Source organism: Notolepis coatsorum (genome assembly GCF_963971535.1).
Source record: "Notolepis coatsorum genome assembly, chromosome: 18".
NCBI classification, from domain to species: Eukaryota; Metazoa; Chordata; class Actinopteri; order Aulopiformes; family Paralepididae; genus Notolepis; species Notolepis coatsorum.
Genome location: NC_140182.1, coordinates 71054425 through 71081385, shown reverse-complemented (window position 1 = coordinate 71081385; position 26961 = coordinate 71054425). Strand labels below are relative to the sequence as shown.

General features: G+C 43.1%; 2 protein-coding genes across 5 annotated transcripts in view; one reads left to right on the top strand and one right to left on the bottom strand.

Annotated features, from left to right (window-relative positions):
* The window catches only part of ddx11 (DEAD/H (Asp-Glu-Ala-Asp/His) box helicase 11), a 49871-nt gene extending 49207 nt beyond the window's left edge, over window positions 1-664 (top strand). For all 4 annotated transcript variants that reach the window (XM_084335445.1, XM_084335442.1, XM_084335444.1 and 1 more), the window contains exon 28: window positions 60-664. In XM_084335445.1, the coding sequence (XP_084191571.1) occupies window positions 60-95 (36 nt within the window). In that variant the 3' untranslated portion in view covers window positions 96-664. The remainder of the gene's footprint in view (window positions 1-59) is intronic.
* A 142-nt stretch (window positions 665-806) lies between these two features.
* Window positions 807-26961, bottom strand: wash1 (WAS protein family homolog 1). Its single transcript, XM_084335446.1, has 11 exons — window positions 26829-26961; window positions 26051-26191; window positions 22806-22917; window positions 21619-21765; window positions 16094-16230; window positions 9898-10033; window positions 8206-8407; window positions 7416-7601; window positions 6980-7132; window positions 5938-6009; window positions 807-3009 (listed from the first exon to the last, which is right to left on the bottom strand). The coding sequence occupies exons 1-11, from the start codon at window positions 26834-26836 to the stop codon at window positions 2864-2866; spliced, it is 1440 nt and encodes a 479-aa protein (XP_084191572.1). The 5' UTR covers window positions 26837-26961; the 3' UTR covers window positions 807-2863.

The window sequence follows — 26961 nt, the reverse complement described above, 5'->3', positions numbered from 1 at the left end:
TCTAACTGAAAGATATCACTTACAGCACCTTTAACAACTCCCACCTCTCTTATTCTCAGTTCTTCTTGGAGAAGCAGAGGCAGCAGCAGTCATGATGGGAAGCCCACACGGACTCCTTGGTTGACATATTTCCGAGTTCAACCATGCAAGTTCAAGAGGGGAAATGTCTGTGTTGGAAGGAATGTGGAACATCAGCAACCCAGGACAGGTTCTGATTGAGAATAAACTGGGATGGCTGGGACACACAGCGGAAAGCACTGCACATGCATCAGTTTATAAATGTACTTATATTATGTTTATTTTGTGTTGGGCCGGTTCTGTTCTGATATCTGAACACCTTTTTAATAGTTATCCATTTCCTAGCCGCCTCTCATTTCCTGTAATTTGTGTTGACAGAGGATGATTAACAGCTGGTGGAGGTCAGTGTGTAGACAGATGAATATATATATACAATTCAACCTCTAAGCAGCTTCATTCCAGGCGGAGTCAGAGGCGCCACATGTGTGGCTCATTTACAAGACAAGAAGTTTGAATACGGCCTTCATATGGACTGCATTTATATAGCAGCTTTTATTCAGAGCACTTTACAACTTATGCCTCACATTCACACACCGACGGCGGAGGCGACCACTCAAGGTGCCGACCTGCTCATCGGGAGCAGTTAGTGTCTCGCTCAAGGACACTTCGACACGCTGCCCGGGAGAAGCCAGTATCGAACCAGGAACCTTCTGATTACCAGCTCTACCTCCTGAGCCACAGTCGCCTTCATTATTACATACCAAATGATGCAAAAGAATATACAAATGTATCCAAAATCCATTTATTGTGGCATGACTGTTCCAAATGGATACATTTTTTATTCTAAACTAATTCAAGTCATGTTATTCACTTGTTTGATTGTATGCAAAAAGTAATACATTTATATGAAAATGTCATCATTCTTGCAATAAAATGTCCAACAGCTTTATAATAACTATTCTCTCATCCAAGTGAAGTAGTTCCACACAAGGCCACTAGGTGGACACTGCACACAGTACAACTGACTTCTCTATACATAGACAGCCTGAGGTGGGCAATTAAGGCATTATCAGACCTGCTATTGCCTATTAACACTGATACAGAAGAGGTAAGTAGATGTGACCACTCTTCTATGAAATGGGGCGTGAGAGAATCAACAGATTTGAAGATATGAGCCGAGTCCGATTGAAGACCAGGAAACTGATCCCCAGCAACCTCATTCTTCTCTTGATTGGTGGAAAGTTATCAGTGCTTATACCATGGCCTGGGTGAATACTTGATTCAGATTGGTTGGTCGGTGTCCATTAAAAGGTGATAATGAACACCTACTACATAATTCCAACCAAACCGTTTGATCACTGTTCTAAATGACCCCCCCCCCCCCCAAAATATCACTGACGGTGTCAGTAGCAGATTCAAGTAGCAAGTTGTGTGGTACTTTATCTCTACCCTGAATCAATTAATATCTTCGCTACAACACTGAGCTGGGTAGTCCATTTGTGTTTGGCATATTCAGGGTGTGAATTCCCTACCTCCAGTCATTCATTTTTATCACCAGCGGGGATGTGATTTATCCCCCCCTTCTGGTCTAGACTATCATTCATTCTTGCAATGAATTAAATAAATAGATTTCTCAGAATCGTCAGCACGCCGGCCGCCTCTTGCCAAGAAGCTACCGTGAGTCGTGTTCTTGGCCACAGTAACTACAGCCCAGCACGGCTTCTCTGGCCTCTGCAGTGAACGGACCAGAAAATGTGATTATTTCTCTGACATGCCAAGAGTTTTATAACATCCTCTTTGCCAGAAAGCTCTAAGTAGCGTGGAAAGCGGAGACATATTAATTCCTCCAAAGGCCTATATGACTCACTGCACTCTCCATGGTGCTGAAAACACTGTTCTGGGAGGTAAGCGCCCAGTAACGATTATGAAGATATAATCTATCAGTCTATAATTCCTGTTCTGTTCTTTAGCGTTTGCTGCTCAGTCATTTAGCTGCTTTGCCCTACTTAGCCTACTGTGCTTTTAGGAAGTTACAGTGGCGGCTGGTCCATAGAGGGCGCTAGGGTGCCGCCCCGCCCTGGTGGAAAGAAGAACATTTTCACCAAAATTGACTATTGCACAACTGATTTGACAAAAAATACCCCCCGCCCCTACTACTATACGGATCACCAGCCGCCACTGGGAAGTTAGTTAATTAATCGAAATGCTTATATTTAGATCACGATTTATCTATTATCATGTAAACCTTATTCTCACATATTGTATTCATTATTGTCCTGAAAAATCTACCTGCTGTCCTGCATTTGGCCAACAACCCTACAAGATGAGAGGGAGCAGCGAACCATTGTTACATTTCGGGAAGCATCCGTTTGAAAGTAGAACGTAGCCTGTTGAGAATACATTCATTTAATCTCTTAGCAAGTGCTTGAGGGCACTCGAGTTAGACAAATGAAAACCAAAACTACTTTCTGTTGCGTAGTTGTATGAAATGTGTGCGTTTTATGTGGATATGACTACATTTTCATGGCCTAAATCAGTATTCATTTTTTTTTATCAAATCTTTTTTTCAACACAACAAAAATCTGTATTTTCTTTACCCACAAACTGCACCCTAGTCATATTAATGATTTTGGTTGGAGGGGCAGTGACGCCTTCATCAGCTTTGTCCTCCCTTGACCACAAGGTGGCGATAAAGCACCACACAACTTAGCTACTCTCCTTCGCGTCGGGACGGTTCTCTGTCTCCACCTCGTCCATCAGAATAACGTTAATGTACAGCTCGCCGGGGGATCCCCTTACATAAAGAGTTCATCGCTTTTGACCAGACTTGGCGTCCCGTCAGAGATCACGCCTCCCAGTCTTCCTCGTCCTCTGCGGCCGCCTGCGGGACGGGAAGGGGTGGTATGACGTCCGACATCCGGGCGAAAGCGCCGCCGGTTCCGGGAGGAGAATCGGCCATCTCCCCTCCTGCCGGGCCTTTACCGGAGATGCCTGGAGGGAGAGAGAGAGATGTCCTTACATGAGGTTCACATGACCCACTCACAAGAGGTTCACATGACCCACTCACAAGAGGTTCACATGACCCACTCACAAGAGGTTCACATGACCCACTCACAAGAGGTTCACATGACCCACTCACAAGAGGTTCACATGACCCACTCACAAGAGGTTCACATGACCCACTCACAAGAGGTTCACATGACCCACTCACAAGCAGCCTGCCAGAGTGGTCACATGCACACTCACAAGCAGCCAGAGTGGTCACATGCACACTCACAAGCAGGGGCGTAGCTGGGGGGGGGTAGCTTAGGATGATTCCAAGGGCCCTCAGGTGTATCATTGATACTAGGGGTGGACGGTATGGTCTAAAATGTATATCACGGTATAATTTGAAGCATAGACGGTAACGGTATATATCACGGTTAGGGATGGGAATCGAAAACCGGTTCCGGTTGGGAACCGGTTCCTAATTGGCCGATGCCTGGAACCGTGTGGCTCCTGTGACTTTCGATTCCCTTATCGCTGCCAGGTTTTCCCTAGTTGCGTAATAATGTTAGCGTTAGCATGTAGCCATGGCAGACTCTATTTGATTCATTAAGGGCTCGAAATTGCCTGGGGTTTGGTAATATGCTCCCGCTGTTTGGCTACTTCTATGTGCAGTGAAAACTACTTGAATGCTTTAGAACATAGTCATTGATTTAGTTTAGGGTGAGCTAAAATTAGCCGCGGAGCTATCGCTAGCTAACGTGAGCTAACGCTATTTAATCAAGCTCACAAAGAGAGATAAACAGCTGACAGCGGATAGTACAGGTACAAATACAATAAAACAGCGGGTGGGGACTGTTGTGTAAACCTTGTACTCTTTAGTTCACATATAATAAGAGCCGGATTGTTTATTTACTAAGTCTCTACTCTGAGTCCGTCAGACAGGAAGTACCATGGTGCAACATACAAATGTGTCCGTGTAGCAACACAAGCCAATACCTACAGGACAGGGGCCCGGGGAGGGAGCTCTGTGTGTCTGTGTGTGTGTGTGTGTGTGAGACAGAAGTCAGAGGAATAACGACTGTTATTCAATAGATTAAATTAGTTTAAGAATAAAAAAATAAATACATTTTAAGAGAATCTCAAATACATTATTTTATTTAAGTGTAGGCTATAGTTAATGTTTTATTTTTTACAGTTTTTGTATTTTTCTGACATGGTAAATGGCTGCTTTTTTATATAGCGCTTTTATCCAAAGCGCTTTACAATTTGTTCCTTACATTTTACCCAATCACTCACACATTCACACAACGACGGCGCAGGCAACCATGCAAGGTGCCAACCTGCTCATCGGGAGCAGTTAGGGGTTAAGTGTCTTGCTCAAGGACACATCGACACGCTGCCCGGGAGTAGCGGGAATCGAACCGGGAACCTCCGGATTGCCAGACGACTGCTCTACCTCCCGAGCCACTGTCGCCCCTGACATGGGGGCTCAACAATAAATGACAATCAGAAATGTCAAGTTGCATGTTGTTATTCTAACCAGCTTAGTTCTGTTGCATTTCCAATTTATTTATTTAAATTATAAATTGATCAGGTATCGATAAGAGAAGCGATAAAGAATCGAATCGATAAGCAGAATCGATAATGGAATCGTATCGATAAAATCCTATCAATTCCCATCCCTAATCACGGTATCAGTGTTTCTGTTAGAATAATTTTTTTTGCCTGATAGGCAGGCTATATAAAGAATGACATCCTCAAGGCATGTAGATTTATAATATTTTAACTTAAAACTAGGCTACTTTTGCGTATAAAGTCATTATATTCCATATAAAATAAGTCCAGAGTCGAGACTCCTGCTCCCATTGCAAACAGCGGGGCTGGATTTTGCTAGAAGCATATGTAGCTGCAGAGCCGCAGAGCCAGGGGCTTTTTCAGGTCATTCATTTCAGCCATTGGCAATTCAGCCGTTGGGTGGGGGGGGCGCTGTTTGACGGGCCTGTGACCAGACCTGAAAGAGCCCCTGGCTCTGCAGCTGCATGCTATTCGCAAATCCACTGCTGCACGCCGTCCTCCCGGCTCCCGCTGCTGCCGTCGTTATCATAACACTACACACATATCGTAATGTTTACAGCAAACTGTAGTTGATCACCAGGTATGTTTTATTAACGTAGAATAATTCATATAAGAAAAACGATAGGGAAATATCTTACCTTTCTCCACTGGTTAAAAATGCCAGGAACTGAAATTGAAACTTGCTGTGCGCCGCGGTGATATGTGTTTATTATGAAATGACAATTGCGTGTTGACACGCCCACTGCGCGAAGCCTCCTAAATAACTTTTTCCAGTTTGCACATATCTATTATCTATGACTAATTCTATCTATTTTTAGGGGCAAATGCGATTGAAATAGTCGCGCTGTGGTTACATGACGTCATTGCTATTTTAGAGCTGCTCTACCGGTTAAACGGTATAGTCAAAATCCATACCGTAGAGCAAATTTATACCGTATACCGTTTATACCGTCCACCCCTAATTGATACTATGTTTGTTTCTGAAGTGTGTGTGTGTGTGGTGTGTGTGTGTGTGTGTGTGAATATGAACGCAATGCGACATCCTTTACTAGGCTCACCCCCCCAACAGTGCAGGTGCTGAACTGCTGATCCGAATGTATAGGTAAAAACCATATTATGCGTTTTCATCAATAAAAAAAAATTCCAAAAAAAATTCCGCTCGCGCGCTTACGCGCGCTCGCATTCACTGGGGGCCTACAAATACATCCTTTCATGGGGCCCAGAATCTGGAGCTACACCCCTGCTCACAAGCAGCCAGAGTGGTCACATGCACACTCACAAGCAGCCAGAGTGGTCACATGCACACTCACAAGCAGCCAGAGGGTTACTACTGTACTACAAGAGAGACAGGCTCACCTTTCCTACGCATCGCCAGCTTATTGAAAAGATCTGACATGAAGTCTCCTCCACTCGATGCTGCTCCCGCCGCTGAGAGAGAGGGAGGGAGGGAGAGGGAGATGGTAAAGAGAGAGAGAGGGAGGGGGAGGGAAAGATAGTAAAGAGAGAGAGGGAGAGAGATAGTAAAGAGAGAGATGGTAAAGAAGAAGAGAGGGAGAGATAGTAAAGAGAAGGAGAGCGATAGTAAAGGGAAAGATAGTAAAGAGAGATGGGGGAGAGATACAGTAGATAGCGAAGAGAGATAGTAAAGAGGCAGGGAGAGAGATAGTAAAGGAGGGAGGGAGTAAAGAGGGAGAGAGAGGGAGATAAAGTAAAGAGAGAAAGAACACAGAAGATAAGTATGAAATATTTCTTTTCGGTTGGTCTGGTGGACCTGTCGGCTCCGTTTCCTCCCCTTGGCAGTGGCGTTAATTACATCACAGCTCCTGTTCTGTGCCGTTAATCAAGCTGTCAGTCGGAGCAGCCTTGACGGGCTAGCGGCTCTCTCCACAGGAGTTAAATGTGGAGGCCGCGACCCGGGCCAGCGAGGAAGGAGCCTCGGTAGAAGGGCAGCCCGTTTAAAAAACAGACCACGACAGCCAAATCAGCCTCTTAACGAGGGTGGCATTTCTGAAACAAATGTCACAGAGCCTTGAGCTTGTTCTAGGGACTGATGATAACCAAGCTCTGCCTGTGGCTCAGAGTGAGATGTGTACACAAGCGTGTGCACGTGCACGTGCACGCGCACGCGCACACACACACACACACACACACACACACACACACACACACGACACTAGTCGTGGATGATTGCCAACTAGCGGCAGCTCACGCTCTGCTGATTGCATGATTTTCTTGCAGAAGATCAACCTCCTTCCTCGTTACCGTTAATAAAACATGAAGGACAACCTTTTTCTCTCTCTCCCTCTGTTTGTATATAAGGAGGCTGACAAGCAGGCTGACCTTCAGACCTGAGACCTCTAAACCTGATGTTATAGCTCTCTCTCTCTCACCCTCTCACCTTGTTCCTGCTCCTTCTGCTTCTTCTTCTCCATCTTGCGCCCCTTGACGTTGCGTAGCTGGGCCTTGCCGCCGGCGTTGCGGATGGACTCCAGCAGGCTGGCGCGGCCGTCCGACGACTGAACCACCTCACCGGGAGCTCCCGCCACAGGGCCTGCGGTCAGAGGAAGAGTGGGAGCAACAGTGTGGTAGATGCGATGGTTTGTTCGACCCTTCAAGATGGATTACGCTCAGTCTCTCGCCGTACAGTGGTCGTGTGTGCGGATTACTGATTCTGATACTGGGTCCTGGGGGTCAGGCTCCCATGTCTGTCTGAATGTGCTGCTTTTCTCCCTTCATCCTCCTCCAAGGGCAGCCGTATTTCCTCTAGGCTTGTAGTGTATAGGCTGCACATTAATTATGGATGACAGAATGCTGTGTGTGTGTGTATATAATACCTGAGCTGGATGTCCGACTGACGTCTGCTGGGCTGTCTGCAGGGGGTGGTGGCGGTGGTGGAGGTGGAGGTGGGGGCGGCGGAGGGGGGGCTCCACGGGAAGTGGCGGGGGCGAGGCTGGGCTCGGGAGGGGGAGGAGGGGGAGGTGGGGGCGGAGGAGGAGGAACTTCAGCCTGGAAGTGAGAGCCTGAAACACATGGACGACAACAACAACAACATAACCCACAGAATCAGCCTAATCCTAGTTAGATCCTAATGTGAAAAACTGTTTTTATGTTTGCACTTTATGTGTTAATTCTATGCCTGTCTTTTTCTGTTGTGAAGCACTTTGAGCTGCAATTGTTGTATGACAGGTGCTATACAAATAAAGTTTATTATCATTATAATTATTAATCCACAATGCAAGAGAAAGATATATGCAAGTGTGGGTCTTTCTGATAGGCAGTGAGTTGGAGGAGGAGGAGTTTCAAGTTGTTTTATTTGTCACATATAAAAGGTACACATTACAGTGAAATGCTTGGTCCCCCCTGAAATTGTGCTTCATACAAAAATAAAGTACAAAATGCAAAACAAAATGCAAAAATGAGGTAGAGGTAGTGCAAATCGTTTAGTAATAAATAGATACAATAAATATGGTGTAGTGTTAAGTGTTTTTAAGTGTCTAAGGTGAATGTTAAAGGTGAGTGTTTCAAGTGAGTGTGTGGATGTTAATAAAGACTGACAGGTAATCGAGTAAGAATTTCTTTAATCTAGTATGGCCCTATCGTGTATGTGAATGTGTGTGTGTGTACCAGGTGTGTTGATCTCCATCTCTCCGGAGAAGGAGGGCAGCTCAGGTATGTTGTGCGTGGGTCCAGAGGGGGCGAAGCCGGGGCCCAGGTCCGCGCTGTACGACAGGTCATCTGCGATGCCGGGCAGGTCAGGCAGGTAGGACGGCACGTCTATCTCCGGCACCTGGCCCAGGTCTGGCACGTAGAAGTAATTCTCCGCTGTCTGTCAGAGGAGGAGGAGGGCAGGGGAAGACGGAAAAGGTCATCATATATTATTAAATCACGTTTTTATATTAATCAATTCGATTTTTATAGTTCTGTAAAATACTCTCGTCTGTGTGCACATGTGATGTTCAGATGGAGAGAGGGAGGGAGAGATAGTGAAGAGAGAGGGAGAGAAAGATAGCAAAGAGAGAGAGATAGTAAAGAGAGAGGGAGGGGGAGAGATAATAAAGAGAGAGCATGTGATGTTAAGATGGATGTTCAGCCTGGGAGTAGCGGAAGAACCAGGAAAAACCAGTTTGGTTCCGTGTTCACACAAACAGCCACTAATGCTAAATTAATGGGATAAGGGGTGCATGGGATATGCGTGACATCTTTTAAATCTCTGTTAAAATCATTGCCATGTAGCATGAACTGTGCTTTAAGTTGGTCTCAGATGATGTGGCCAAGAATTATGCCAACGCTTGTCTGTGATTTCAGATTCATTCAGCGTTAGCAGTGGCAACATGTTGCCGTTTGTGTAGTGATTACCAGAGAACCATGAAATCCAGTTTCACTTGGTTCTTCCCTCTATTGTCAAGCCAGAGAACCATGTGAGACCTTTTTAATACCACCTAGAGAACAATTTTATACCAATTTCACAACCATACGAGCAAAAACTGGTGGCTGCACTGGTGCGCCAATTTAAATTCTTGTGTTCCATACAAGCTCCCGGGTAGCCCCGCAAAAAACAACTACCGTACTTTTCGGACTATAAGCCGCGGCTTTTCCCCCCATTTTTAGACCCTGCGGCTTATATAACGGTGCGGCTTATATGTGGACAAAACCCGAAAATCTAAATATTGCTTTTTTTACTGCATTGAAATGTTATTTATCTGTTCCCTTATTTGCTAAACTTAATACAACTTGTAAATGAGTTAATTCTTGTTATTTGTCCGACAGTATTGTGTCCCAATGGGAGTCATTCTCTGTAGAGGTGGGAACTTAAAGCTCAATATAAGAACGGCCATGCACCACCACCCACAGAATCGAGAAAGAGCAATCAATCTGTCAATCCTTTCCGTGTCCGGGCCGGGTGAGGTTTCCCGTGTTGAGTCAAATTAAGCCGCAGGCTCCACTCCTTACATATGGTAATTAAACATTAAAACAAATGCGGCTTATAGTCCAGTGCGGCTTATATATGTACACATCATTCAATTTAGCTGCTGCGGCTTATAGTCAGGTGCGGCTTATAGTGCGAAAAGTACGGTACTCTAATACAAAAACATTTCATATATTTAATATGATTTAATCTCAGCTGGGCTGCCCCCCCAAAACAAATGTAATACCTATGCAAATGAAAAGTAAGACTTTTGAATACTACGGTAATAATAATTTGAAGGTCTTAAAAAGTATTAAACTCATGATTCTCAATTTAAGACTTTTGAATACCCCGCAGATACCCTGAAATAAAGATACATTGAGAGATGAAGGTAAAGGGTTCTGAGGGACCTGTCTCTCCAGCTGTTCTCTCTTAGTGATGGACAGCGGAGCGTCAAACGGCTTCTGGGCTTTCTCAGTCTCCAGGCTGGTGTGGGTCTTGGTGATGGCTCCCGCCAGAGGATCCAGGAACACGTACTTCTTATATCTGAACACATGGAGCAGGGGATTCAAGTCAAAAAGGTACTATTTACACTTTACATTCAATAGCTTTTTCAGTCACACTCCATGCTGTTCTTCATATTGGATATGCAGAGTCAATCGGGTCATGCTGAAGCTGAAGCTTCTTTTGCTGCATTAAAAGTATGATCTCCGACTACTGTGTGTCGACATGTAACCACCTTAGCAGATTTATTTTGTATTGTTTATTCGTATTTATTGTGCCTATATGTATGAAATTGCTGATAAACTATCTTGTTTTGTAAGCTCATCGCTGAACAAATGTGTGAGCATATAGTGTGTACAGTTAAGTATTCTTGCTATCTAAATAGTTTATTATTGGAGCTTGTCTTGTGTTTGTGCGTGTGTGTGTATGTACTAGATTCAAGAGTTTTATTCATCACATACATACCAGGGCATACAGTGAAATGCGGTTGGCCATGCCCGCTTCAATTGTGCAATAAAAACAACTAGTACTAGTCTAAGTCCTTGTCTGGATTACTTGTAAATGTTAAATATTATGATGCAAGTATTAAGTATGTCTCTGTGTGTGTGTACTAGTCCTTTGTCCTTGTAATGTCATGTTATGATGCAAGTATTATGTAACTGAGGGGTTACAAAACCCTGACTGTATTAAAGATTGTGATATATTAAACCACTGCTAGTTATGTATTTTAATTACTGGCCAAACAGTACATCAAATATTGATGGTGAACACTCACAAGAACACGGCATTGACACAGAAATTCTATTGGAGGGTTATTTATTATTATTAGGCAACGTTAGGTTACAGATTGAGAATTAGGGTCGCGCTTATATGGCGAAGAATATACGTAAAGTCAGTCAAGAGCATAAGTCACTAAGAATAGCAAGACTCCTATGATGGGTCTAAGCTGACGCCACCTGTTGTATAGTAGCAATTATATAGGGCAACACCGGTACCAACTGGAGACAATGGGTTCCCTCCGGGGTGTAAAACCTGGAGGGGTAGAGGAATGTTCGGGTACTCCGTCTGAGTCAACAAGGAATAAAGAGGCTCCAGGTACAGGAGTCGGTGCTTGTACTCCCTTGATCAGCAGACAAAAGCAATAGTTGTAATCCAATATGCTCGACAGCATTGACGACAACCAGCCAGCCCTTCCACACCTTAACACTCTATCCGCACGCGGTTCTCAATGCTCTATTTAGATGCAAGGTTGCTCACTTCACTGCACGTTGACTCGTGGTGAAGGTATTACTAGTAATGAACGAATTGCTGCTGTTTACACCTGCGCCGTATTTATACCTAAGTGAATATCTAGTCCCAACCTCAGTTCTTGTCTCGTATTACTACGCAGACTCTGGGCATGTACTGACATGCCCGGAGTTGCCTTTGAACTTGCCGTTGGGGGCTTGGTCGTTGGCGCCTGGGGCCGCTGTCCAATAGGAGAGCGAATATTACTCTGGTCTGTACGCAGGTAAAGGGATATTCCGTGTATATATATAAATAATATACAAAGTATATCAAACGATACATATATATATTCAGTTTAATCTGGCCCTTCACAACATATTATGTTGCACGATCACAATGTAACATTCTTTCTTCCTTGGTGTCTTAAGAGTTGAAATGAAATGCAACGTCTGTACAAGCCCTGGAATAAACACTGACACTAACTGATCATCAGTAGAAATTACTCTACTGATCATCATCATTGGCAAATAGGGCTAGGATTCCTAAATTGTAAATTTAAGGTGCAGTCATACAAATTATTAATATAGATGGTTATTATTTTACTATTACAATGTTACAGAAGACATACAGTAGTATGATTTGCTTTGATGAATTATAAAAGAGTGAGCAGAAGGTTATGAATATCTGTGATGCAGTAAGACGCTGGCACAATAGGGAGGTGTAGTGGTTAAGTCATTGCTGTTTCCTGCGCGGTCCACCCCTCTTGAAATCGCCATGTATTTCCAATGGACCCATTTCTAAATCGTCTCGTTTAAAACAAATAAAGCATGAACATTGGCATGGTGTACCTTTCTGTGTATTAATCCACAATCTATAGCTCAACATGAAAAAAATTGCAATTAATATTATAATATAATTAACACTTTAATCGGCGGGAACGCCGTAACTCGTCTTTGCTCGCCATGCTCATTCTGCCGAAGACGCCGTAACTCGTCTTTGATATCAATATTTCAAAAATCTGTGATCGAAATCATATTTCTCCTCCGGAGACATGAGATGTACTGGTGAGCTCCACTCAACTGTCTAACGGTTCAAGAGCGCCATCTGGTGGCCGATCGGCAGATTGTTGTTCACAAACCACTCCTGCGCGTGATGTAATGCTTAAATAGTCTACCCATATACACTGTATGATAGCAGTGCTGTATATACCTCATATTTACATTTATCACATATAATCCTTCTATATACTTACACACCTGCATATAACCCATACATCTGTATGATAGCATGTATAATAATGCTGTATTGTGTACTGACACTTAGACTGGATGACGAAAACTGAGTATTGATTAATCCTTTTTCTGGCAAAGTTTGTGATATTGACCCCCGGACTGTCCTGGACTATTCTTATTGCCCGTTGTGCGCTTATGGTGAGTGGGATATTGGGAAGCGCAGTCTGCTGGTGCATGATTTGTTTTGCTGTTATTTGGAGTTTAAATAAAGGAAACAAAAGAGACCGTTTGTGTGGAAATTACTAATTCTTGTGGGTTTTTGGACGGTGGCGAGCCTGCTTTACACGCGGTTCGTTACAATATCCACACCCGTCTGTACATACCTGCACATAATCATTTTACATATCTGTAGATACTATATCTGTACATATCCCTTAGCTACTCTTATTAGCTATGCTGCTGGCCAGTATGACTTACTACCAGTGTCATTATAGCTGTATACCTGTACAAGAACGAACTCGATTCTTGTACCGGATCTCCTCTCTGGTAAACAAGAATACCCTGAAGACTCTGGCAGGAGCACTCATTCAGGGGTACTACGACTATGCTTGCACCTCATGGTACCAAAGCACCTCAAAAGGCGCTAAAAACTCAATTACAAACATCACAAAACAAACTGGTCAGACTACTGCTTGACCTTACTCCTAGAACACACCTCACCCCTGCCCACTAGGATGGCTTAGAGTAGACGACAGAGTACAGCAACTTGCAATGGGCCTGGTCTACAAGATACACTACACAACCAAGGTACCCATGTACATGTCAAAATACTTCCCAAAGGTCAGTGAATACCACAACCACAACACCAGAGGGAGCTCCACAAATCATGTTAAACCCAGATTCGGCTCAAACAAGGGACTAAACACGTTTTGCAATTATGCCACATCAATGTGGAACGCCCTACCCACAGCTGTAAAGGAATGTGAATCACTACCCACTTTCAAAACCACTCTCAAAGAGCACCTACGAGATATTTGTAAATCTGGTATGTCATAAATGTATAGATGTAGCAGTACTGTCTATCTGTATGTCATGTATGTTATGATGAATTGAAAATGGGGGACCCTGATGTAAACAAGACGAAAGTCTTTCTCTGGTCTGTGTGTATTGAGCCGTACTGTAATTGTACCCATTCTGCAATCTGTTAATACAATTTTCAATCAGTATCACTGTACATATTAACACTAAACTCTGTACATACATCTGATTAGCACTATTACTCAGTAGTACTCATTTATATATTTTATACCCAGTTTAATCACCTGTACATTGTATATTACTATTGCACTTTACTGTTACATTTGCACTCTGGTTGGATGCCAAACGTCTTTTTGTTGTACTGTACTTGTGCTGTATAATGACAATACATTGTAGGGCTGACCTTCGAATCTTTTTTTGGCAATCGAAGCTTCGGGGCCGAGCTTCGATTTTAATTCGAAATAAAAAAAGAAATAAAAGAAAATAAATAAAAAGAAATTAATTTTTTTTTTATCTTATGTTGTGGGACTTGTACAGCACTTTCGTAAACTTTGTTGTTTTTAAATGTGCTCTATAAATAAAGTGGGTTGGATTAATTAATTAAGTAGCCCCTTTCGTGACTGACGCATCCAACAAGGTTTCACTCGGCTGTGTGATTTAATTCAAGGTGGATCGCTGTTGTCGTTTGAACAACTTCAGATTTCATGGGAACTACCAATCCCCCAAATCAAGAATGTTTAAGATGAATGAAGTAAGATTTTGATTATTTGAAATATGGCCTGTATAGACTAAACTATGCACAGAATTATGTCAGTCTACAAGGTCCGGATTCTACATGGTCCGGCAATGTAGACCTTGTAGACTCCACTACAGACCAATTATCAGTGAATGTTCATGCATTTTTAAGAAGGGCAACTTCCACAAAAAAACAAAGAACTCACCAAAACATCTCAGTAGCACCTTATCTAAATGTTATTTCATATATGGAGATTCATATTTATTTATGTATTGCATGCATTTCTACATTTTATTTCCTATTTTGTTTATTCATCCCAGTATCTTTCTTTCTTATGTGTGGAATTCTACAAGGCGCGCGCACACACACACACACACACACTTACATTTAGTCATTTAGCTGACGCTTTTATCCAAAACGACTTACAAGTTCTGTACGACAAGACAGCAAGAAGGGTACAACTCTATCAGCTGAGTAACAATGTTCATCAAAGTGTTGCGTGTTACAGTGTAGGTTAGTTTATTAGGACAAGTGCATGACAGTAAGGTTAGATTTTTTTTTTTTTTTTTTTTTTTTATATCATTTCAGATAATGGTTGAAGAAGTGAGTCTTTAGTCGACGGCGAAAGATTGGACGGGATTCGGCTGTCCTAACTGGGATGGGTAGTACACACACACACCACAACACACACACACACATCGAAGTAAAAAAAAAAAAATGTAAAAATTTTTTTTGAAAAAAAAATATATATACAGGTATATATATATTTTTTTAAAACTTCGATTTTTTTTTTAATGTTCGAAGCTTGTGCCATCGAACGAAGCTTCGAAGTATTTAAGACAGCCCTAATACATTGTAATCTAATTAGGGGTGTAACAATGCACATCTAATTAGGGGTGTAACAATGCATCGATGCATTGCAATGCATTGCATTGCAAGGTCGAATCGCATCGAATCAAATCGTGGTCAAGAGATTTCATGATGCATTGAATCGTTGCCTGAAGAATCGTAATCGAATCGAAGTGGGGTCAGATATTTACACCCCTAAATCTAATCTATTCTAATGTGTCAGTGACCATATAGGAAAGTCATAGGCACACCTGTAGGCTAGTTTATCGCTGAAATCTTAAAAAGTGACATCAATGTGTATGCAGCAAGTGCACGTGTAAGTCAAATGCATCAGTTCAGGAGGTTAAAGAAAGTCATCAGGATCATCTGATAAAAATGTATGGCGATGCTCAAAATCTACGCTCAAATTAGTGCAAAATAATTGCCCCCTAATTTTCGCCCCCGATATCCAACATTTATTTTTAACGTGTTACTTGGTGAATTAAGTACATTTGTATATCCACTGATGCCTTCCTCCAAACATCGGTCACCCGTAATTTACAAGCTACACAAGTTACGTAGTTAATTTGCACAAACGCACCCGATTGGACGAGGCACTGCAGCTGCAGAACCCTAGAGGCTGAAGTGACTGAGGAGCAGCAGCTCGTAGGCAAGTGGCCTGGAATTCACCATGTCTGCCTTTTTCAAATGGACCACCGTTCGGTCTATCCAAACCCTTATTTTAGTCTTTGCTGGGGTCCAGATCCGGACCGTGGTCTGCAAACTGAATTAAATTCACTCAATAAATAAACACAGCCAACTGAAATAGATAAATAAACACAGCCAACTGAATAAGATAAATAAACACAGCTAACTGAATAAGAGGAGCATAGAAAATGGGATTATTTTCCTATTTTTTCCTGTGTGTGTGTGTGTGTGTGCGTCATACAGGTTCTCTTTTTTTTCCTGTGTCAAATTCTGTGTGTATATATATATGTATGTGTGTATATATATATGTGTGTGTGTGTGTGTGTGTCGTACAGGTTCTCTGTAGTGTTGAAGAGCAGCAGGGAGCTGACAGACGATATGTTTCGAGGCAGGCTGCCCAGCCCCTCTTCAGTCTCATCCTCAGGCCTCTTCTTACTGCTCACACACACAGGGAAGTACAGCAGCTTCTCCTGAAAGAGAGAGAGAGCGAGAGAGAGGGATGAGGACTCGTCACACGAAGAGAGAGAGAGAGAGAGAGAGAGACGGACGAGGACTTGTCGCATGTCACCTTCGTCTTCAATAATGCAAATCACAAACGCCACGCATGCCACTCGTCTGTGCGGGAAACACAGACACACGCTGCGGAATCATGGTTGGGAACAGGACTGCTGGAGATTCCCTGAATAATACATTTCTGCACCAGAGAGAATCGCCGGGAGTGTTTTTCCTCTCCAACACACACACACACACACACACACACACGAAAACAATGCACATGCAGAGCACAAGCACCCACACAGCAGAAAATATGCTTGTTCCTGTACAGTTTCTCAGGAGGGAGGACTGTAGTTTTTGCGATAAATAATGCAGGGCTTCACCGCTGAGCTTGCACACACACAAACACACATATACCGGTAAACACACAGAGAAAGACACAAACCACTACAAAGACACACACAATCAACCATAAACCACTACAAACAAACATAAACCACTACAAACACAAACAGAAACCACGTAATACATGCATAAACACCCAGAAACCACTACAAAACAGACAAACATCGTCACACTGACCATCTCTGAAAATAAAACAGACATTCACAGCCTCTCTTTTCCCCCAAGGCTCAGAGACACAAAAGTGTGCGCACGCACACACACACAGTCATCCTACACAGAGTGTGTGTGCGAGTGTTCCGACTGCAGATGGCTGTACTGTGGAACAAACATCTCTATTCTCCATGGGCCCCATGTACCTTTCTACATAAATCTGGATGGCAGGCGTTACCGGGTTTTGTTTTGGGTTTTTTTCTCGGCTGGGTTGCAAAGAAAATGATAACAGCCTGTAACATCGATACGGGTACCCTCGGTAAAGCCGTCCTGACAATTAAGAGAAGCGGCATTAAATGGCATCAGACTGGCTTGGCTGAAGAGTGATAGTGATGCAAGTAGTGGCTTGGCTGAAGTAGTGAAAAAGAAGAAGAAGTCTTTATTTTTCATGCAGATTAACACACACATGCGAGATGGACGACCCACAGGAACACACACACATGCACTGAAACGCCAATGAAATGCCTCTCTGCACTTTTCCCATCCTGTCGTCCTTCCCCCCAAGGGCAGCCGGGAGCAGACATGGGCTGCGCCCGGGGACCAATCCTAGTGCTCCTGTCCTTCTTCGTCAAGGACGCGACAGCGTTAGCGATCTGTTCTGCATGTTTTTCCATTGGGTTTATCTTATTGGAAGGGGAAATCCTTGCAAGCACGGGGAGAACATGCAAACTCCACACAGAAAGGCCGGGGATATCATATACCCCACCTGGGTACCTGGCAACCTGGTCCCCAAGCGGGAATTGAACCCAGGACCTTCTACAGATGTAGCTCTTAGGTCTCTGAGCTCTGCTCTGCTACTGTGGTAATCATGCCCATTAACCTGGCAGTGCTGTTAACGAGGCATTAACGATACTGAGGTTAGATTTTTAAGAGCTGGATCTGTAGCTGTGAAGCAACAGTGTTAACCACGTCCACTACACCATCGTAATGAAGTATCCATACTAGTGTACATCTGGCCATCGTTTTATTGTTACAAACACAATAGGGTGCATCTCACTGCTGTGTCGAAAACATTTATTACGGCAACATTTTGTTTTGTACATGACAATGGAAGAGACAACGGTTGCCATGTGTTGATATGAGAAATATATAAGAGAAGATATTTCTTTATTGATCCCCTTAGGGGAATTCGGGCATCATAGCAGGATGGGGAGGGGGGGTACAGGTATGGGCAGGGTAATAGTAGAAATACATAAATATAGGCAATAAATGTTATCTAAATATTTTTTTTTAATTAAAGAAATATTAACACTTTGATCGCCATGGTTCAAATTCATAATTTACCATCCCTAGCCAGCTCTATTTGTCTATGGAGAAGTTCCCCTTCTTTGCAGGGCTATAACTTTTTAAATTCTATTGCTAAATTGCCATTATTATGGCCCATTCAATGTCCTATATGTATTGTTCAGGGTGTAGCAACGATATACTTTTTCATTCACATATTCATACTAAAATATGGTCTAAAGTATAAGTATGTTTTTATCGTTTTCTGCAGCTTTCTTCAGAACGTGATTTATAGCCCTAAATGCATTATATTGATGATCAAATACAGTTTGGTAGGAATCTGTGCGAGATAAAAAATGTCAACTGGATGTACTTCTAGAAGTTACTACGTATCATCTGATGATGACCGGATGGGCGAGGGGGAGTTTATAATTCCGTGGGCAGCGTTAGATGATTCATCCAGTGTGGGTCATATGGTCATCATAGCAGTTTATATGGAACACATTAGAATATAATGCTGCAACTCACCGTGGCTTCCTCGCGCCGCTGGCAGATGAGCGTGGAACAGATTCTTTTCTATTATGGGATGGAGAAATGCCCGATCCATTTCCAGGTTGTATAATAGTATATACGTCCAAATCATGTTGTTTTTTCGAGTTATTTGCATCGATCAATGTTCACTGTGTCAAGACGGAGTCTCTCTAACGATAGCGAGTGCCCGGACGACATATGGATGAGCACTTCGGTTCGACGAGTCATTTCCTGTTGGCGATCTGCCGATCGGCCACCAGATGGCGCTCTTGAACCGCTAGAGAGTTGAGTGGAGCTTTGCAGTGTATCTCAGGGCTCCGGAGGGGAAATATGATTTCGATCACAGATTTTTGAAATATTGATATCAAAGACGAGTTGCGGCGTCTTCGGCAGAATGAGCATGGCTAGGAATGACGTCTAAACACGTCATCGGCGACCATAGTGTTAAAATATATGAGAAGAAAATGTATAAATAAACAGCATACAAATCTAATTAACTCTTAACACTTTCCGTGCCGGAACTCGGTGCCCCGGAACCTCCTTGAATGCTGCGATCCACTTCAATGTTAGCGTTAAAAACGCCTAATTTATGTTTTAAATTATGGCTATGTGTCTAATCTGCCCGTCGCTTATCAATGACTCATTTGCAGTCAACATTGTCGAAACGGATTGTTTTTTTATCGGTTCATTTTCGTTTTATAGCATTTTGAAAAGCCCTCGTTTTCAAGGAAAATATAAAGATTCCGTGATAAAAGACATTTACTGGAATATTCTAGAATATACAAAAACGTTGTCATTTTTCGGCCTATTTATGAATCGTTTTCAAATAAACGCTAGATTATCAATAGTATATGTGTACGTATGCACGCTATAGACGTGAGCTGAAAAATCTATTCTCTTATTTCCTCATCAGCGATCACAGCCAAATCACACATAGGGGACACGCTGTTATCTCAGCGAATACCGCTCCGATTACCCCAAGACTGGTAACATAGACTCCTTAGCTTAGATCAGATGTTCTCCAAAAAGATTATTCCAATTCCTGATCGTCATTCCAAATATAGATCACGCTTATTGATTGATTATTGGCTGCTGTAAATATATATTCCAGGCTGATTTCCGTCCCGCGATCATATCCCTCTTGAGCAGACGTCTCGCCAGCACAAGGAGCCAGTTGGCTCCACCTCTACAGATCTACAGATCCCAGGTCAGTCTAAGCGACTGACCTGCAGTTACACAGGGATAGACGATAGGGGGCGCTTTTTTCCAATCTGAGCTCCTGTAGGGGCTGGTGTACCAACGGGACACTCGGTTGATGAAATATGAATTCAGATCGCTAATATAAAAATAAAACGATAATAAACGTCGTCGGCACTCAGTGGGGGGGCTAATAAAACGAGATATGACGTCTGTGGCACTCAATGTGTTAATATGAGAAAGTAGCAGTGTAAACAATGTGCAGATGAGTCTATTGCCCTATCAGTTATATTATATGTTACATTAAATATGGGCAAACAATTATTTGGATCTGAATATATTCTATGAGTAAAGTAAAGTTTACAGTATACACAGGTGCATTATACACAAGGTACCCTAACTGGCACAATATACGTCGTACATTGTAGTCAGTGCAGGTTTGGTGGTTAAGAGTCAGACACACTTAGTGGTCAGACATATGAACAACAAAGTAATAATTTGGCTTATTACTGGATCTTGTAAACAAGCCACAGTGGAACAGTAAGATCATGCATCTCCAGTGTTTTACCTACTCTACAAGTCAAGTCAAGTCAAGAGTTTTATTTGTCACGGCATACAAGTATACAATGAAATGCGGGTGGTCTTGCCCGCAACGATGTGCATTACAGTGGTACATAATATATAGAATCCAATCAAAAAACAACATTGTGCAATAAACAGGTAACAGGTAACATGGTGCGACATCTCGGTATCTGTACATAGTTATTTACAGAGCATATAGGACATGCTAGGTAGCTTTAGTAGTGCAATACACTGTTCCTGTTGTTATACTAATTTAAAGTGGCCTTTCCTTTTGGCCATAAGTGTGCGGCATGAGTGTGTGCCCGCTCATGTTAAAGTGTTAAAGTGGCTGCTAGTGTGTGAGCGTGCACAGCGTGCGTGTCGTGTATGTGCTCATGTGTGCTTGTGTGTGGATAGTTCAGTGTTCTGTGGCACTCAATGTTCATTGTTCAAGGCTCTGATGGCCTGGGGGAAGAAGCTGAGCCTAAGCCTCTCTATCTGCTCTACCACCTGTTTCCAGTGTTTTATCTGCTCTACCACCGGTTTCCAGTGTTTTATCTGCTCTATCACCTGTTTCCAGCGGATTACCTACTCCACCACCTGTTTCCAGCGGTTTACCTGCTCTACCACCTGTTTCCAGCGGTTTATCTGCTCTACCACCTGTTTCCAGTCTTTTATCTGCTCTATCACCTGTTTCCAGCGGTTTACCTGCTCTACCACCTGTTTCTAGCGGTTTACTTACTCTACCACCTGTTTCCAGCTGTTTACCTGCTCTACCACCTGTTTCCAGCGGTTTACCTGCTCTACCACCTGTTTCCAGTGGTTTACCCACTCTACTGCTGCACAGAACTTTGGCTACTAATGGTAACAGGCAACCCAGCTGCAGAGACAGACGTGCCGAGCCAACCTTGTATTGTAGTTGAAATACCTATGCATCAAAAAATACCATGAGACCAGTCTCATGTTTGTAAGTAAAGTATTTAAAGTTCGCTATTGGCCATTATTTGAACTTGCATCGTGTTATCAACCAGGAAATGTTTAGTTTGTAAGTTGATCAATCTAGTGTGACACATCGCCCAGCCCAGTCCGTCCACGCGGAGAGAAGGCAAAGGGTATGTAGTTCTCAGGTTGAGCTCCCCAGTGGGTAGTCCCTCTCAGGGAGTCCCCCCCAGAACCACTTGGTCCGAAAGTGGCTAATATGCGTCGCTCAAGACATTCATGCAAACATTCCTCACCTGCAAGGCCTTGTCATCCAGGGGCCGTAGTTTGTTCTGTATTCTGTAGCGAGGGCGAGCCTGTGAGGAGGGGTCTGTGGCCCCGCTGAAGATGGAGGAGTAGTCTCTGAGTCTGTCTGGGGCGGGATACTTAGCACTAGAGAATACCTACACAGTACACACACAGAGATTGCATATTACATGGGCCTAATCTTGTCATCAAGGGTTATATTCTTGCAGATGTACTACACTACCCTGCAGAAGCTAACCGCAGTAACACATTTTTTTTATTTAATTTTTTTAAACAGTTGTAAGTGAAATTTAACTTCTCAATATCCGTTTTATCCTGTGACATAGTTTCAGAGTTCAATCTCGCTCTGTTTTAGAGAAAAAGGGTATAAAGTATTGCAGTAACTAGAAAATCACTGGATAGTCAAAGAACTTTAAAGCCATTTTCTCAGTTTGTGTAAATGGTAAAAGGTGCATTTATATAGCGTTTTTAATCTAAATCGCTTTACAATTTGTTCCTCACATTTGACCCGTTCACTCACACATTCACACACTGATGGCAGAGGCGACCATGCAAGGAGCCAACCTGCTCATTGGGAGCAGTTAGGGGTTAAGTGTCTTGCTCATGGACACTTCGACGCACTGCCCGGGAGGAGCTGGAATCGAACCGGGAACCTCCGGATTACCAGACGACTGCTCTACCTCTTGAGCCTGTTTCTGTAGTTGCTGCGGTTAGCTTCTGCAGGGCAGTATAAACCACAGGTTTGATTGATTGAAAACTTTATTAACAGATTGCAGAATGGGTACAGTACAGTACAGCTCAATACATACAATTGTTAAGGGGATGCAGACCAGAGAAAGACTTTCGTCTTGTTTACATCAGGGTCCCCCATTTTCAATTCATCGTAACATATATGACATACATGACATACAGATAGACAGTACTGCTACATCTATACATTTATGACATACCAGATTTGCAATTACAGTACTGTTTGTGATACAAAAAGAGTCCAGAAAAAAAAAAGTATATACATTTGACGTAGAAACTGTACATTGGATTGGGTAGGTGGGGGTGGGGGGGGACTGTACATTGGAGGTGGTTGGGTGGGTGGGCGGGGGGGGGGGTGTAACATATAACACAAGTGAGACATGTCACTCCGCCATCAAAAGGACAAGGTGAGGTTCTGTGTTTTTACCTTGGTGGCCTTCTTACTGCCTTTGATCTTATCGACACGTGCCTGAGCCAGTTGGATCCGGTCAGTGACGCTCTGCAGCTGCCGGCGGTTCCTCTCCACACTCTCAGACACCCTGGAGGCCACACACACGTTTGTTTACGTGAAATAATGGGACATTACATAGACTTACATGCATTCTGTAACTAACCCTCAAGACTAGATTACTGCAACAGCTCACCAAACACTATCCTCAATGAACTCCAATATGTCCAAAACTCTGCTGCCCGCATGCTCACCTCCACCCGTCTCTCTGATCACATCACCCCTGTCCTCCACGACCTCCACTGGCTTCCAATCAAATACAGGATACATTTTAAAATACTACTCATCACATTTAAAGCCCTCAACAACCTTGCCCCTCCCTACCTGTCCGACCTCCTCCACCGTTACACGCCCACCCGTCGCCTTAGGTCTGCAGATGCCAACCTCCTAACACCTCCCACGACCAAGCTCCGGAACTGGGGCGACAGGGCCTTTGCTGCTGCTGCCCCCTCCCTCTGGAATGCCCTCCACAGCCATATCCGTGATGCAAACACCCTGACATCTTTTAAATCAGCCCTCAAAACTTTTTTCCTTCCCGATTCGATTCCGATACCTAAGCTTTGGGTATCGGCCGATACCGATACTGATCCGATACCAGTGCATACATTTAAAAAAAAAAAAAAAAAAAAAAAAAAAAGTATATAAATTATATATATATATTTTTTTACAGATCCTGTTTTACTGTTTTTTAGTAATAACTAGAAAGTAATGGTATTTATTCAACAACAGGTGATTGTATAGATTAGTATTAGTATCATTAATCAATGAGTATGGGGCTGCGGCACTGCAGATATACCCTACTACGCCAATGATCCGCACGGACGTTAGACAGTGTTGCACTCGCTACCCAGTCTGTTAGCTAGTAGCTAGTATTACCGTTTATGTTGCGATTTTCGATGGAAAATAAATATTCAACATTCTCTTTTGAGACTCCGCCTCAGACTCTTATCCTTTGGCACTTGGAACTTGCTGTACTTTGCTTGCAGGTCTGCAGCCATTATTGCTGGATTATGAATAGCACCAACTTTAGCCACGGTAACGTTATCAAGCTAAGCTAGCTGACCTAGCTCGTCTTCCCCGCATTGACATTTGATAATGTTAGTCAGCTAACACTAGTCAGTAGCTACTTGACTTAAATACGATTCACCGTGGGTGCATTATTGTTGATAGACGGACAGTTTCAGGTCCTAGAGAAAGGACAGGCGATCATCTGATTTGATGTAACGTTAAAGCGGATGTTGTTCCAACTAGCTAGCTTTTCAGCGAATGCTATAATAACACCAGCAAGCAAAACACATCCCGTCCAAGCTCCCCGTCACACGCTCTGTCGGGACAATGCAATTTAAGAAAGTGTATCTGCTGTTAAAATGACAAACAGCATCACACTTTAAAACATGTTAATTTTATAATCCTCACTCTCGGCAGGAGATAAATGACGTCATGGGATCGGAGGCTAGAATTTACGTGTACTCGCTAGGGATGGGTACCTTTCACATTTGTCTGACTGAATGTCATGTTAGTGTGGTCATGTCAGTGATGTCAGTTTTTATGAATGAACGTTGTATGGTCCGTTTTGTGTTTGTTTTATGTTAGGACTACGGGTGGAAATTAGCCCTGTGCTATTCCCGGCATATTTACGTCCTTATCATGCTGTGATGTTATGCATACACATGTAAATGATGTTCATTAATTTGCATTGTCCTTAATAAACAAATCTTATAAATCTTATTATTACATTTGAACCGATACGGTACCGGTACCTGTGAATCGATACCCTTTTTCGGTACTTTAGTCTCAAAATTAAATGTACCTACCTCAGTCGTAAAAAAAATCCAAACTTCAAATAACTACAATTTCGACAGTTTTCGGCTTGCCATTGCTCCGACTGCTTTGTTGTTGAATCAAGTCAAATCCTAGGTAAGCATATATTGTGCGTGTGAACGTTGACATGAAAAGAAAAAAAGGTATTTTTTTTTTTTTTTTTTTTTCTGTATCTCACTTGAATCGATACTCGGTAGTACCGACGTGTTTCGGTTCGGTACCTCAAAAGTACCGAATTCGGTACCCATCCCTAGTACTCGCCGATACCAGCATTTTAGGCAGTATCGGCGGCATTTCCGATACTGGTATCGGTATCGGAACAACTCTACCAAAACTCACCTTTTCAATCTTGCTTTTGACCTCTAATTCTGTCGGTTTTATTTTATTTTGTCATGTATTATTTTTGTTCGGTTTTTGTTCTGCTCCTAATAATAATAATAGATCAAATTTATATAGCGCCTTTCATAGAACCCAAGGTCGCTTCACAATCAGGACAAAAAATAGGGCTAGGGAAATAGGGGGAAAAAGGGGGATGAGGGAAGGTAAGAGATAATGGACCTAATCTAATCTAAACTAACTGAAGCCTTGGTGAAGAGGTGTGTTTTTAGAGCAGATTTGAAGGTGTAAATATAGATTTGACGCCATGTAAAGCGTCTTTGAGCACCTGGAAAAGCGCTATATAAGATAGATGTATTATTATTATTATTATTATTAACCCTAACCATAACCAGCATAACCTAATTGGTGTTATGGGGACACCAACACTTTCCCCCATGTTTTTGGTACCCATTGCGCGAGTGTGTAAACAGGTCAGTGTCCCCTGTAGTATAGGAATACAAGTACACAAACACACACACACACACACACACACACACAGGGCAAGAGTGTGTGAGTGAGACCATGTGTATAAATGTGAATCCTACATAGCGTTTGAGTGTTAGCCAGCCTATGTATGATGTATGAGACAGCCATTAAATCTCCGGGTAGTCATATTAGGAAACAGCTCATGCATAAACCATGGGGCACTCATGCTATAGACTGGGCTAAAGTTGTCCGTTTCTACAGCAGGCTAAACAGAAGTGTCTTTACCTCTGATCTGTGTGCCTGTATGCGTGTGTGTGTGTGTGTGTGTGTGTGTGTGTGTGTGTATATGTGGGCATGTGTGTTATGGTTCTAGCAGCTCGGCTGCGTTCAATCATTTCCGATGTAGAGCAGCGTATGCAGCCTAGAGGTACACATGCCGTACTGCATACACTGCACTGCATCGGAAATTAATTGAACGCAGCTCTGCACTGTTACAGTAGGTTTGGCCTGAGTGGGTCGGAACGGGCCTTTGGACTTACCTGCTGAATATGTCTGTAGAGATGGTCTCTAGGTAGAACAGTGCGTCTGTTATCTGGTGGACAGTCTCCTCTCTTCTCAGATCTGGCTGGATGAGAGGCACTGAATACACCTGCCCCTCCAGGCAGAGCAGCTGGGTCATCCTAACAACAACAACAACGACGACAACATGGAATGATGCCCGGAACCAGCCAGAGGATTATAGACATAGAATACAACAGAAAGTGACTAATGTTGCTATAAATCAACTTTCAATCTATTTGAAATGAGAGTGGAACTGATTGTTTATTTTGTTTTAAATATTGAATCTGTTGTACTTGCTGTCAGTGTCAGTCCAAAAATCACAACACTCATGACACATATAATATAGCAAACAAGCTTGGTTTAACTATCTGACCGGGATGGCGGACGCCCCCCTTCCTCCTGTGTCCAGCCATCTGACCCTCACATGACTGCAGCGGGACTCTACTTCAAGCTGTCATTCAAAGTAACGTTAGCCCCCTGAACTTTAGTCTTTAGCTTAATCGTAGGAGTTATTCTATAATAACGGGCCAAATTACGTTACATTAAATACCCCGACTACTCTATTACACTCCATGTTAAATTTAACGCGGCGTTTAGATGTCCAGCGCCACAATTTGTCTCACTTCATAAAACCTCAGCCCCCCTCCGCGGTCTCGCTTTTCGCAACACACCATCATCATCATCATCATCATCACCACCACAGTGCCACACACATAGCCAAATGTTTGACCAGCCACGACACCCGGCGTCTCTTACCTGACCATGAGCGATGTGTGGTGTGAGCGGCCACAGCTGCTGTCTGAGATGATGGGACACGAGATTAGCACCGAACTAGCTTGTTGTTGTGGCTTTGCGAGCCTCTGCTGACAAATCACCCACTTCCGCGTTC

What these genes read in the sequence shown, in the direction of transcription:
- wash1 (XM_084335446.1), bottom strand. An exon ending in GCAGTAAGAAGGCCACCAAG is followed by an intron (nt 21,766 to 22,805) that starts GTAAAAACACAG and finishes TGTACTGTGTAG; the next exon opens with GTATTCTCTAGTGCTAAGTA. An exon ending in GCTGGCGATGCGTAGGAAAG is followed by an intron (nt 3,010 to 5,937) that starts GTGAGCCTGTCT and finishes CTCTCCCTCCAG; the next exon opens with GCATCTCCGGTAAAGGCCCG.